This window comes from Amblyraja radiata, chromosome 1 (assembly GCF_010909765.2).
Source record: "Amblyraja radiata isolate CabotCenter1 chromosome 1, sAmbRad1.1.pri, whole genome shotgun sequence".
In the NCBI taxonomy this organism is placed as follows: domain Eukaryota; kingdom Metazoa; phylum Chordata; class Chondrichthyes; order Rajiformes; family Rajidae; genus Amblyraja; species Amblyraja radiata.
In genome coordinates, this window is record NC_045956.1 from 148,415,864 (window position 1) to 148,430,155 (window position 14,292).

At 40.9% G+C, this 14,292-nt stretch overlaps 1 protein-coding gene across 1 annotated transcript in view; it reads left to right on the forward strand.

Moving 5' to 3' along the window:
- Positions 1 to 14,292, forward strand: part of galt (galactose-1-phosphate uridylyltransferase) — a 50,461-nt gene that overhangs the window by 12,852 nt on the left and 23,317 nt on the right. The window contains exons 4-6 of the mRNA XM_033032472.1: positions 3,677 to 3,725; positions 9,310 to 9,439; positions 11,269 to 11,325. Coding sequence (XP_032888363.1) covers positions 3,677 to 3,725; positions 9,310 to 9,439; positions 11,269 to 11,325 — 236 coding nt within the window. The remainder of the gene's footprint in view (positions 1 to 3,676; positions 3,726 to 9,309; positions 9,440 to 11,268; positions 11,326 to 14,292) is intronic.

Here is a 14,292-nt window from a genome sequence, read left to right on the forward strand (position 1 = left end):
ATTCATGCAGCAGCACAGCTGCTGAGAATGTTTATCGCGAATGACCTTTGACAAGTCCCATGATTCCTTGTGTTTTTCGGAATACCGAACTCGCTTGTTGAAGGAGTAGGTGGGCTATTAATTAACAACCAATTGGTAGAATATAAAATGCGGCGCCAGCATGTTGGCCTAGATTAAGTGCTCTATGACTTCACGACTGAAAGCAAGGTTGGTACCACAGAGCCAAAGCTGAATAAAAGGAATACTGAACAGGTGGTGTCTGGAAGTGGGGGTGACTGTCTGGGAAATCTGATGAATGGAGAGTTATCAGACACGCACATTTAGAGTATCATGTTCAGTTCTGGGCACCATGTTATAGGAAAAATGTTGTCAAGATGGAAAAGGTACAGAGAAGATTTATGAGGATGTTGCCAGGACTAGCTATATGGAGAGGTTGAGTTGTCTGGGACTCTATTCCTTGGAGCGCTGGAGGATGAGGGGTGACCTTATAGAGGTGTATAAAATAATGAGCGGAATAGATCGGGTAGATGCACAGAGCCTCTTGCCCGTAGGTGAATCGAGGACCGGAGGACATAGGTTTAAGGTGAAAAGATTTAATAGGAATCTGAGGCATAACTTCTTCACACAAAGGATGGTGGGTGTATGGAACAAGCTGCCAGAGGAGGTAGTTGACATTTTAGAAACAGACAGGTACATGGATGGGGCAGGTTTGGAGGAATATGGACCAAATGCAGGTAGGTGGGACTAGTATAGCTGGGATATGTTGGCCGGTGTGGGCAAGTTGGGCTGAAGGGCCTGTTTCCACACTGTATCACTCTGTGACCTCCATGGCTCTAGGCAAGGAGATGAATAACTACTAGAAATGGATTTGCAGAGATTTTGAAAGTAACTGGCAAAGAAGATAAAGTAGGAAAGATGTGGATAGAATCTAACACACGTTTAAAAAGGTAGAGGCAGTGAACAAGGTTTGGGAAGACAAAAGTCTGGAGTAGCTCAGTGGGTCAGACAGCATCTCAGGAGAACATGGACAGGTGATGTTTCGGGTCATGGGCCTTCTTCAGATTGTAGAGAGGGTTGGGTGCGGGGAAGAAAGCTGGAAGATATGAGGGGTAGGAAAAAAGTTTGGCGGGTAATAGACTCTCAGGTGAGGAAGGTTATTTGTTAAGACAAAGGCCAAAGCCAGAAGATGTGAACACAATGATTGAGTTGTGTATTGTGAAGCTAGAGGAAGGAATGTAGGTGGAAGGGAGGCAAGAGTGAGGTGAGAAATAGATGCAAGTTCAGGTGGAGCACTCAGAAGAGGAGGGTGGGGGGTGACAGGTGCGATGGGGAGTTAATGTTTCTCCTTGTGGTGTCCAAAGATAGTGATTGCTGCCACTAAATAAGGGCTCTGTCAGTCAGAACATTAAGAAGACATTTCTTCACCTAGACTATGATGAAACATTGAAACATTAAAATGATAAAACACAACATTAGTCTATAACCAGTGCCAAAAGCATAACAAGATTTAAATATTGCACGAAACTTTGCTGAAAGATTTGGCCAATTTTTCACTTGGATTTCAATATTAATTTGAGTTATGAATTTTTTTGTTTGAATATATTGTTTCAAATGTGGGAAATCAATGCTAATATTTTGACGTTTGACATAAGATTGTGCAGGTGTTTGGTTCCTAGTGTCTCAGAATGATGCCTCATTTATACCGTAACAACCAACTAGTTTGGATTGATACAGTTGTGTGAATGTACATTTTGTTTGATCAAGTAGTTGTGTAGTTGAGTTAGAATGTACACTTCCAAGTTAACATGTAATTCAAGATTTGTTATCCTCCTGCAAACAATCTATTTTGAACAAATGCACTAAAAAGAAGGAACAATTATTAATAATAATAATAATAATAATAATAATAATACATTTTATTTGTGGGCGCCTTTCAAAAGTCTCAAGGACACCTTACAGAAATTAACAAGAGTAAAAAAACATAATCGGAATAAAATAAATAATAAAGGCATCACCAATATACAAATTAAAGACAGAATTCGATCCAAAGACAAAATAAAATCAAAAAACACAATATGAAGAGAGAGCAGCGGCAGCTAAACTGCGCCAGCGTCCACTCTCCCTTCCGACAGCCATCTGGGACACAAACTAAAATATTCACTTACACACAAAAAATCATCCCCCCACTGTAGGGGAAGGCACAATGTCCAGTCCCCATCCCCAGTTCTCCCAAAGTCAGGCCTATTGAGGCCTCTGCTATTGCCTCTACGGAGGCCCGATGTTCCTGGCCGTTCTGGCCGGGTGGTGTTGCCCCGGCGTCGGGAGAGTCCTCACAGCGGCTGGGCCACCTGGAACAGCCGCTTCCTAACTGGAGACCGCGGCTTCCGAAGCCGACAAAGCCGCGCCGGTTTGGAGCTCCCAGGCTCCCGATGATGAAGTCGGCGCCGCCCGCTCCGTAGACCCGCAGCCCGGAGGTGATGAACTCGGCGGTCACAGCTCACCGGAGCTCCAGCTCGTCGATCCAGCGCGGCGACCCGGTGCGCGATAGCGCTCCAGCGCTGTGCCGCCACCGAAGCCGAGGTGCTCCACGCCCGCTGGTAGGCCGCGAGGACGGGTCGACGGGGCAGCCGGAGAAAAAGCTGCCTCACCGACCAGGTAGGGACCTAGAAATATAATTACCCCCTTCCCTCCACAATTAAAAGTCTATTTCTCCAACAAACAAAGCACAGGACTCACTAAAACTACAAAGAAAAAAGTGAATTAAACGGACGGCTGCTGGTTAGCAGCCATTCCCCAAGATGGCTCCTCCTCCTTCTGATTTGTTATAATCATAATAATAATTATATCATAATTGTACTTTATTAGTCAAGTATGTTTTGCAACATAAGAGGAATTTCATTTGCCATACAGTCATACCAATAAAGACCAACAAGACACCCACATAATGTTTTAACATGAACGTCCACCACAGCGACTCCACCACATTCATCACTGTGATGGAGGGTAAAAAAAATTATATTTTCTTCATTTCTTTGCTCTTCCGTTGTCGGGGCGATCTTTGCTCCCGCAGTCGGCGGTCCAGCCCTCCGCATCGGGGCAATCAAGCTACCGCATCGGGTGGATCAGCTCCCCCGCACCGGGCAATCGGACCCCAGGTCGGGGCTAGTCGAACCTCATTTGGCTTGGAGCTTCCTGACATCAGCCTCTACCCGAGACTGCAAGCTCCTCGATGTTGACATATGCAGGCCGCGGTTGGATCGTCGATCCCAGGCAAGGGATCGCAGGCTCCGATGATAAGTCCATGGCCCCGTGATGGGGCTAAAAGTCAGTCTCAAGCAAGAACACCAGCTCCATGATGTTAGGCTGCAGAACGGCCGGAGATACGATCCGGAAAACAATTACATCTCCGACAAGGTAAGAGATTGAAAAAAGTTTCCCCGTGACCCCTTCCCCCAGGCCCCCACATAAAACAAACCAGAGAACATTAACACATACTTTTTAAAACACACTAAAAATAACAAAATAGACAAAAAGACAGACAGACTGTTGGCGAGGCTGCCATCGCTGACGGCGCCACCCGGTGGAAAAGTAACATTTAAAAAAGTGATCTAACTAAGAAGTAAAATTGCTTCCCTTGGATTCTATTTTTGAAATACTATTCCTTTTAAACCCTCAGGTATTGGTGAACATCCACTGTTTCAAGCAAAAGCTGCCAAAGGAATTTGGTAAATATTTATTTGGTGAATAGTTAGAAATTGGGCATGCCTTGAATCTGCAAAGCGGTTTTATCTTGAATCTACTGTAACATCTGTGTTCTGGTAGTGACAATAGGTTTTAATTACATACAACAATAAATGCATGAAACATAATTTGACTGCAAAGAAGAACACAAGGTTCCCTCGGTACATCATGTGGACGAGGATCTGACTGATTACATTTGAGAGAATAATCCACATTTTAAACTATTTTGTCACTTTAATTGTAGAACATTATTGGTCTTACTATACTGAAGGTTAATATTCATACCATTAATTTAGCGCTCATTTAGGATTTGCTTCTTTCCCATAATGGCATCATTTTCGGCACCGACATTATGGGCTAATGGCCGTAAAATAAGAATCAAGAACCAGAGTACATAGGTTTAACACGAGAGGGGGAAAACTTTATAAGAATCTAAGGGACACAGAGGAACAAGCTGCCAGAGGAGGTAGTTGAGGCAGGTACTATAACAACATTTAAAATACATTTGGTCAGGTACAAGGACAGGAAAGGTTTAGAGAAGTATGGGTCAAACACGTGCAGGTGCGATTAGCATAGATGGAGCAGATTGGTTTGTATGGGCAAGTTGTGCAACCACAGGTAAGAAGGATCTCCTGTGGCATTCTGTCCTGCATCTTGGTGGATCCGGTCTGTTGCAGATCCCATATTTGATCTATGCCAGTGCTGAAGCTTCACATTAATCTTTTTATAGGGTGATTTCACGAAAGGTCACTGGAGCGTAAATCCCCACTCACGTGACCGAAAATTTTAACTGGGGGGCAAGCGTCACTTCCGGTACATGTTAGTGGATGGGGAAAACACGCACTTTCACACCCGTTAAAAACATCGAAAACGGCCCGTTTTTGAGCTGCAATTGAGCCAGTCGGGGTGACCGTGAGGAACAGCTACCTAAATTTACAGTAAAAAAAAAAGATAGAAACTAAGGTAAATACAAGAGGGAGCTGAAGGGGCAAAAAAGGCGGAAGTTGATTACGGACATTTTTCGTGGAGATTTAAAGATCCAAAATATCGGGAATTATCGCGTTTGCTCGCTGCATTTCATCAAAAGTGGCATTATTGACTTTGTTATCTTTATTCATTTGTTAGATGAAAAGTATTAAAAGTTAGAAATCCGTCAGTAAAATTGCAAAATCGCCCATGGTTCTCGGGTGGGTTTTAACATGCAAAATGAAAACGCTTCTGAAGCTCCATTTACCATTTAAATAATCGTAAACTATCAATGCGTTTGTAAATCAATTTTACTCAGATGCAAGCTAAGGAATGGGCTAATTCTCAGCTGTTGGACAAAATCAGGAGATTTTATTATTTGCCAGAATATATTTCCCAACAGCTGAGAATTATCCCATTCCTTAGCTTGCATCTGAGTAAAATTGATTTCCAAACGCATTGAGAGTTTACGATTATTTAAATGGTAAATGGAGCTTCAGAAGCGTTTTCATTTTGCATGTTAAAACCCACCCGAGAACCATGGGCGATTTTGCAATTTTACTGACGGATTTCTAACTTTTAATACTTTTCATCTAACAAATGAATAAAGATAACAAAGTCAATAATGCCACTTTTGATGAAATGCAGCGAGCAAACGCGATAATTCCCGATATTTTGGATCTTTAAATCTCCACGAAAAATGTCCGTAATCAACTTCCGCCTTTTTTGCCCCTTCAGCTCCCTCTTGTATTTACCTTAGTTTCAATCTTTTTTTTTTACTGTAAATTTAGGTAGCTGTTCCTCACGGTCACCCCGACCGGCTCACTTAATTGCAGCTCAAAAACGGGCCGTTTTCTATGTTTTTAACGGGTGTGAAAGTGCGTGTTTTCCCATCCGCTAACATGTACCGGAAGTGACGCTTGTCCCCCAGTTAAAATTTTCGGTCACGTGAGTGGGGATTTACGCTCCAGTGACCTTTCGTGAAATCACCCTATACACTCTCTTCACTTCATCTATGAACCTATCACGTTAATTACTTATAGGAGCAGAATTAGGCTTTTGGCCCATAAAGTCTACTCCATTCAATCATGGCTGACCTATATTTCCCTCTCAACCCCATTCTCCTGCCTTCTACCCATAACCTGAATCAAGAATCTGTCAAGAATCTAGCCTTCTATTCCATCCTCCCTCATGCTAATTTTCTCTTGCATGCTCCTGTGCTGTTTCATATGGCAGTGAGTTTTACTTTCTGAATAACAAACCTTTACCAAAGATTTCTTAATAGATTTATTGGTGACCTGGTTATGACCTCTTCACAAGAAGCAATATCTGATTATTTTAGCCAATCTCTACATTATTTTAAAGAACTCTACTTTATTAACTCGATTTCCTTTTTTTTAAGAGGTAGGAGCGACAAATAGAGCTGCTGCCTCATATCCCCGGCCGTTCACATTCTAGTCTGGCCTCCAGTGCTGTCTATGTGGAGTTTGCATGCTCTCCCTGTGACTGCATGGGTTTCTTCCCAATTTCCAGAGGCATGCGGTGCTGAGGATCTCTTTCTGTGCTGGATGATTCTATCACTCCAGAAGTGCAGTAACCTGTAGAGTCTCCCCCAGTAATCACTCTATTCCAGCTCCCTTTCCTCTTGCAGTTCAACCCCTGTCCCCTAACCCAGTCAATGAAAAAGATTAGAACAATTACATGATTTTAATGTGGCACCTGAATGAAATATCAGTGTGCTTCATGAGTATGGCTTTAAGTTTATTATTGTCACTGTATCAAGGTACAGTGAAAAGATTTGCTTTACATGCTCTCCAAATAGATCAGATAACATTAAAATATGGAATTTGCAAGCAGATGAGATTAGTTTTTCTTGGCATCATTTTCGGCGCAGACATGGGCCAAAGGGCCTTCTATCCTCTTGTGTATTTCTGTGTTCTATGTTCGCACATCAGCCTTGGCCATCTTGCAGGGACGAGGGTTGGATTGTATTTGTGACAAATATTACCAAGTGCCAATAGCAGCTTTGTGACTTGCATGCAGGAATCTGGATCATTATTAACATTTTCACTAAAGTAATATGTTGTAGTTCGTAGATTAAACACCAGGTGGCAGTATGGACCCATTGTTGATGGGCATACCAGAAGAAAACTCCAATAAGTTATTCTTTAATATAAACGCCCTTTTTATTAAAATAATAAATGTCCCTTTTTCTAAAAGTAATAACTAGTTGAATGGGCAAGATGAATGTTGTAATTTAAACTTAAGTAGAACAACTTAAGTGTGCAATGTTTCAATTAGTATAATGTTTAATTGGGATTGTTTCAGAATTTCCAAGGAATTTCTGGGTTTAGAAGTTTAAGACCAAAAATGTGCCTATCATTCTCCATTGGCATTTTTAGTGGAATGTTTATGCAGGAAACGTTTTTTAGGTTTAATTTTATTATTATCACATTTACCTTGGTACAATGAAAAGCTTTTTGTTGGGTGCTATCCCACCATCGAAAAAACTATACACGATTACAGTCAAGCCGTCCACAGTGAAAGGATAAAGGGCACAACTTTTATTGTAAGATGGAGACCAATTCAAGATAGCTCGAAGGTCACCAATGAGGTCAATGGGAAGGCAGGACTAATCCAATCGTATAATACTATACATAAATACAAGCACGTCAGTCGTGAGTACAATAATTGGAGTTTAGGAGATGATACGGAGTGCAGAATATACTCCTCAGCATTGTAGTGCACCAGTTCCATTGATAACGCCCAGTGTTTGCAAAGGGGTTGAGGTAAATTGGACCATGCCCCTACTTTTGGAAATACCTGTTCAGAAGCCTGATATCAATACAATAGAATACAATACAATTATCTATTGTCATTTGAACCTCAAATGAAATTTCGTTTCTGCAGTCATACAACAAGGAAAGAACCAAGACACAACCAACACAATTTATACAAACATCCATCACAGTGAATCTCCTCCTCACTGTGATGGAAGGCAAAGTCTTGTCTCTCCCCTGTGTTCCATTCTTCTCCCGATGTTAAAGCCCCCGGTGGGCGATGGTAATTCCTGCGGCCATTAAGGCCGCGCCGGGCGATGTCAGGCCCCGCTCCGGGTCTTAATGTTGGAGTCCCCGGCGGGCGATGGCAAATCCCGCAGCAGGCGATGTAAGGCCCCGCTCCAGTTGGAGGCCGCTCCACGGTGCTAGTCCCCAATGATAACGGAGACCCGACAGGGAAAAGGTCGAGTCACCCGTACATGGAAGAGATTAAAAGTTTCCCCCCCCGCCCACATATACACAGCTAAAATCAATATAAAAACCACAACAAACTATACATTCAACGGGACAAAAATTAAAAAAAGACAGACGGACTGCAGAGGCCGCTGCAACGTCTGTCGCGCCGCCCAAACACAGACATATAACGGAGAGAAAGAAGCTGTTCCTGTGTCTGGTGGTGCAAGGCTTTCAAGCTTCTGTACTTTCTGCCCAACAGGAGCAGGGAGAAGAAAGAATGACATGGGTGGGACAAGTCTTTGATTATGTTGGCTGCTTTCTGATGCAGTGCAAAGTGTAAATGGTGTAAAAAGTCAATGATGGGGAGTCTGGTTTGTGTAATGGACTAGCTGTATTTACTACTCTCTGCAATTTCTTGTCCTGCTGTATTAAATAAAATGTTGATATCTTTATTTAAGACTGCAAAGAACTTCCTTTGCATCCCTGACTTGAACTTTCAGATCTTGCATTAGTTTCACAAAATAAGCAGTTGGGAACTATGTTTGCAGCAAGTAAGACCATCACCAGTCTTCAACTTTGCTCATTTTAAGAGCTTCACTACAAACAACCAATTAACCTCCAAGAAATTAGCTGTCACTCTCTTCATAGTACAACTGATGAGCTTGTCCTTGCTCATTGGGCTCGCCTTTCTTACAAGGTCCAAAGTGTTCATATATGTGAATCAATTTTGGTAGCAGCCATGTCAGTTGGGCATTGCATGTAGGTTTTGTGGCACCCATTGTTCCCAATCTACAAATTAGAGATTTGCTAATGCTTGATGGTGATTCTTGTAATAGGATTGGAATCACAGTTAGTAATTTTTCAGAATAATTCAATTGTGAAGAATCAAGCTTGTGGTAATTTGGATGAAATATTTCAGTTCTTTCCATTGATTCCTGTTGGAAAATATCTGTGCAGTAAACTTAAGATGGTGCCTTTGCCTTTTGGTTTTCTTGCTTATTGTAGCAATGTCCTTGAATTGTTTTGATTAAAACTGTACAGCTGGCAGTGTCCACCTTTTGGTGCATTAATAAATGATTGCAATAACAAATTTGTAATTAATAATGTAGGAAGGAACTGCAGATGCTGGTTTAAACCGAAGATAGACACAAAGTTGGAGCAACTCAGCGAGACAGGCAGCATCTCTGGGGAGAAGGAATGGGTGACGTTTCGGGTTGGAAGAAGGGTCTGGACCCGAAACGGCACCCATTCCTTCTCTCCAGAGATGCTGCCTGTCCCGCTGAGTTACTCCAGCTTTTTGTGTCTATCTTTTGTAATTAACATCTTATGAGATTTTTAAATTGTCTTATTTTATATTTTCTTTCAGCAAAGTCATGTGCTTCCATCCTCACTCTGACATCACCTTGCCATTGATGTCCATTTCAGAAATTACAACCGTGATTGATAAATGGGTGGAACTCATGAAAGAACTGGGACCAGTGTATCAATGGGTGCAGGTAACAAAAGTTGAAAGCCATTTGTTTATCTCTTAAGTAAAGTTTAAGCTGTATTCCTATCAACTTTCCTCCAAATTGCCAATTCCTAATCCCTGATTTGCATTAAGAAGCAGAATACTTGCACATCTAGGCTCAGGAAATCCTTTACTAAGGTCATTATTTCCATTAAGATGCATCTTTGAAACCTCTTTAATTTAATGTTTGTCCATTATCTGACAAAGTTCGATTGTATCTCTTTATACCGCTCAATGTAACATGTAGTTAAACAATAGGTGCCACCGTAGAGTTGCTGCCTTACAGCGCTAGACACCTGGGGATTGATCATGACTACAGGTGCTGTCTGTGCGGAGTTTGTACATTCTCCCTGTGACGGCGTGGCTTTTCTCCGGGTGCTTCGGTTTCCTCCCACATTGCACTAATTGGCTTCTGTAAATTGTTCCTAGTCTGTAGCATAGAACCAGTGTACAGGTTGCTGGTCGATGCAGACTCGTTGGGCCGAAGGGTCTGTTACTGCGCTGTATCTCTAAACTAAACCCCACTAATACTCATTTGAAGCACTTGAGGCAGTTTGTACATTAAAAATGCTGCTTTTTTTTTAAAGTGTTTACTGTTTCCAGAATTGAAGACATTATCAAATTGAGTAAAACACCAGGAAGTTTTAAAGTGTTGATAAACATTTTTTTATTATATAAGCTGGATATACAGGATCTATGGAGAGCTATAATTCGGCGACGTCTTTGTGTTGAGGCTTTTCATCTTCTGAGTTTGTGATGCAGATGGACATAGATTCCAAGAGGTATACAGCATGGAAACAGGCCCTCTGGTCCAACTCATCAATGTCGACTAAGCAAGTCACATTTGCCTGCGCATGGCCATGTCCCTCCAAACCTTTCCTGTACCTGTCCAAGTGCTTTCTATCCACATACCCATTAAAATGTCTTGGAAACATTCCATTTTGTACCCACCTTCACCACTTCCTCTGGCACAGCCTCCAATTATGCACACCCTCTGTGTGGAAAAAAAAATGTTGCTTGAGTCCCCTTTAAATCTTTCCCCTCTCACCTTAAACCCATGGCTTCTAGTTTTATACCCCCTATTCTGGGGAAAAGATATTCTGTGGATATTCACCATATCTCTGCCCTCTCCTTACCTTGGAGGACTTACACAGTTCCCGCTGCATCAAAAAATCCCAGAGTATTATAAAGGACATTTCCCACCCCGGACACTCCCTGTTTGAACTGTTACCGTCAGGCAGACGGTACAGATCTACAAGGACAAGGACAAACAGACTTAAAAACAGTTTTTACCCCACTGCTATAAAGGCACTAAATGTAGCCGCCAAGGAACGCAGGGGCGATACATACATACATGAAATCGACAGAAGGATGTAGGGCTGGGTGTTTATGCGTGCTATTTTTATGATATTTATTTTAGTTGTTTATCTTTTTAAATATTTTACCTTGTATGTATCGTTAGCTTTTAGAAATGTTTGAATGGTGCACTGACTGGCTGACATTTTACAATTTCGTTGTACATGGTTCATGTTACAATGACAATAAAGAAACTATTCTATTCTACTATTCTATTCTTTATGATTTTATAATCTTGATAATATTCATGACATTGATACACACATCAGGTCAGGTATTAGAAACAGTAAAAACATTTGCAAATGTCCTTCTACTCCCAGTTTTTGAAACTGAATGTGAATTCTTTGAAGTGTAATCCAGCTAAAAGGGAATGTTTCTATTCATTGCCGATACAATTTGCCGATAGTTTATTGTTGGAGTTTTTTTTTTTTACACAGTTGGTTTATTCTATCATTTCAGATTTTTGAAAATAAAGGTGCTATGATGGGATGTTCAAACCCACATCCACACTGCCAGGTAAGAATATTGCACAAAATGACTTTGTGAAGGAGGCAAATTGTGATGGGTACCGTACGTTATAAGCATGAAGTGAGCTAATGCTCATCTAATGAATGTTATTGGAAGAAAAACACATTAACCGTTCCATTTCAGTATGGGAAATTTGAACTGAAATCTGCTTTTCTTTCAAAAGTAGAGAAATTATTTTTGTTGGAATTCAGAGGTGGAATTGGAATAAATTTACCCAAACATTGCAAACCTGCAGCAGTTTGGGTTTTTCTCTATGCTTTGGATATTGAGGTGGATATTGAGAAGGTGAGGTGATGGACTTTCTCCTCGAGCTGCCGCAATCTTCACGTTAGTGGTCTTCACACAATAATTTAGTTTAGAGATACAGTGCAGAAACAGGCACTTTGGCCCACCAAGTCCGCACCGATGAGCGATCCCCGCACATAAACACTAACCTACACATTTTAGGGATAATTTTACATTTAAATCAAGCCAATTAATCTACAAGCCTTTGGAGTGTGTGAGGAAACAGAAGACCTCATAAAAAACACATGCTGGTCACAGGGAGAACGTATAAAACTCCGTACAGCCGAGCACTGTAGTCAGAATCAAACCTAGGTCTCTGTTGCTGTAATGCAGTAGCTCTACCATTATGCCCATAACATTAACATTTTCACTAAACTAATACCCCTTGTAGTTCATTGATTTAACACCAGATGGCAGTATAGGCCCATTGTTGATGGGCATACAAGGGAATACTTCAGTAAGTTATTATTCAAAGTAAATGACTTTTTAATAAAAACAAATGCCCTTTTTTTTATAAAAGTATTAACTAGTAGAATGACCAAGATATTGTAATTAAAATAACATGAAACGCAGCTGAAACTTGTGCCTATATTTCCCCATGGCCATATTTAGTTGAACCTTTACACATGAAGCAAAGCATTTGTTACAACATGGGAGCAAAATAACTAAGCAAAGTAACTTTAAAGTAATTTGACCATTTCAAATTATTTGCCAGAAGTATTCACAGCAATTCAAAGAAATAAAAGAAAATAACTTGTATACCGTTTATTCCTAAACTTTTTTTTGATTAAATATGACAGCAATTTGCATTGGAATATCATTTTATTTGCTCTCAAAATTTGTTTGCATGACATTTTAATGTTGTAATAACAAAGAATAGAGAATAATTGTGACACTTCCAATAGTTTTAGAATTTGTTTGTTTTAAATAATGCTGATGGTGTTAATGTCTTTTTACTTATAACATGCAGTAGTTGGTTCAAACACCAGAGGGAGTCTGTGAGCTTTCTATTAATTGTTTGCTGCAAAAGACACCTCTTTGGAAATTCCCCCACATTTGTGAATACAAATGTGCACCCCAATTTCTTTTGGAATTCCCATGTCGTTGTAGCTGAATACTGATATGAGGTGTTCCAGGGAGTTGAGTTTCTATTCTTGGGTACTGCAGACTAGTAAAGCGGAAATGCAATAAATTGATCAAAACAGACAGACAGCAGAGGACAATGAGAAGCAATAGGAACATTGAGTAATCGATGCTCTAGTTAGCAAGTACAAGTATGATGGGTTCAGCTTTTAATGGGCTGAGGTAAAGTGAAGATGGGTAGTGTTACCGAGGTGGGAGTATATGGGATGCTGAAGCTGCATAAATCTGCTTCAGTTGTTGACGGGTTGAAAAAGAGGACAAAGGAACAAATGTTTGTAGCATGTGCAAAAGATGATTTAACAGTGTTTCATTGGAGGGAATTCAGTCTTGTCTAAATAGACTAAACTCCTTCAAATTCTTCAATGCCAGCTGAGCGGCAGGAACACTCTGCTGGTCACTTTTTTAAAATGAAGAGTTTTTTTTTAGGATGGCTCATAAAGTCATAAGGAATAGGAGTAGAATTAGGTCATTCGAACCATCAAGTCTACTCTGCCATTCAATTATGGCTGATCTATCTCTCCCTCCTAACCCCATTCTCCTGCCTACTCCCCATAACCTCTGACACACGTACTGTCTAGATTGGTTTTTGGACTAGTCCATAAAGCCAACTCTGTTAACATTAATACAGGAAACTTAGTGTTTACTTTTCACACTGTCAACTACGTTACTGTTGGCAGGGTGAAAATAATGCTTTCACGTTTTTTTTTGGAAAACATTATACAAAAGGAGTTTGGGAGGATACACTGGGTGCAATTGTCTTTGAGTAAGTCCACATCTGACATGTGGGAGTAGTTTAAAGGCCAGCTGAGCAAAGTTCAGGACCAGTAAGGACGACAGATAAAGTATAGCAAAGTAAAGGAACATTGGATGACCAAATTGATGGTAAATTTGGTGAAAAGGAACAAGGAAGTGCATGCAAGGTTTAGGAGGATGGAGGGTTTAGCTTTAACATTTTTTTTTTTTACTTCGATGGTGATGAGTGCCAGGAATATGCTGCTGGGGGTGGTGGTGGTGGCAGACGCGACAGTAGCATTTGCAAGGCTTTTGGATAGCCATATGGATTATGTGTAGTAGGTAAGCGATGGTCTTGGCATCGTTTTTGGCTCTGACATTGTGGGCCAAAGGGGCTGTTCTTATGGTGTACTGTTCTATGTTCTACGCACATGAACAGAAAACAAAATAAGATCTGAAGAAGGGTCTTGACCTGAAACATCACCATTCCTTCTATCCAGAGATGCTGCCTGTCCCACTGCGTTACTCCAGCATTTTGTGTCTTATCTAAAGCTTCCTAATATACAGGCTCATCTTTCACTGCAATAGTGTGCTTGTTCTTTCCACACAAGGAACATAAATAATTTGGCTATTTCTGCTCAGGTAACTTGATTGCTGGAATGTGAAGTGACATGCATTCTGTCTTCTGAAATAAGATCCAGACCCTTTCTGTTTGCATGTATGTGTGATGCACCTGGATGTCTTCATGTCAACACAGCCTTCAAGTGCACCTGGATATCATCATACATGGGAAAT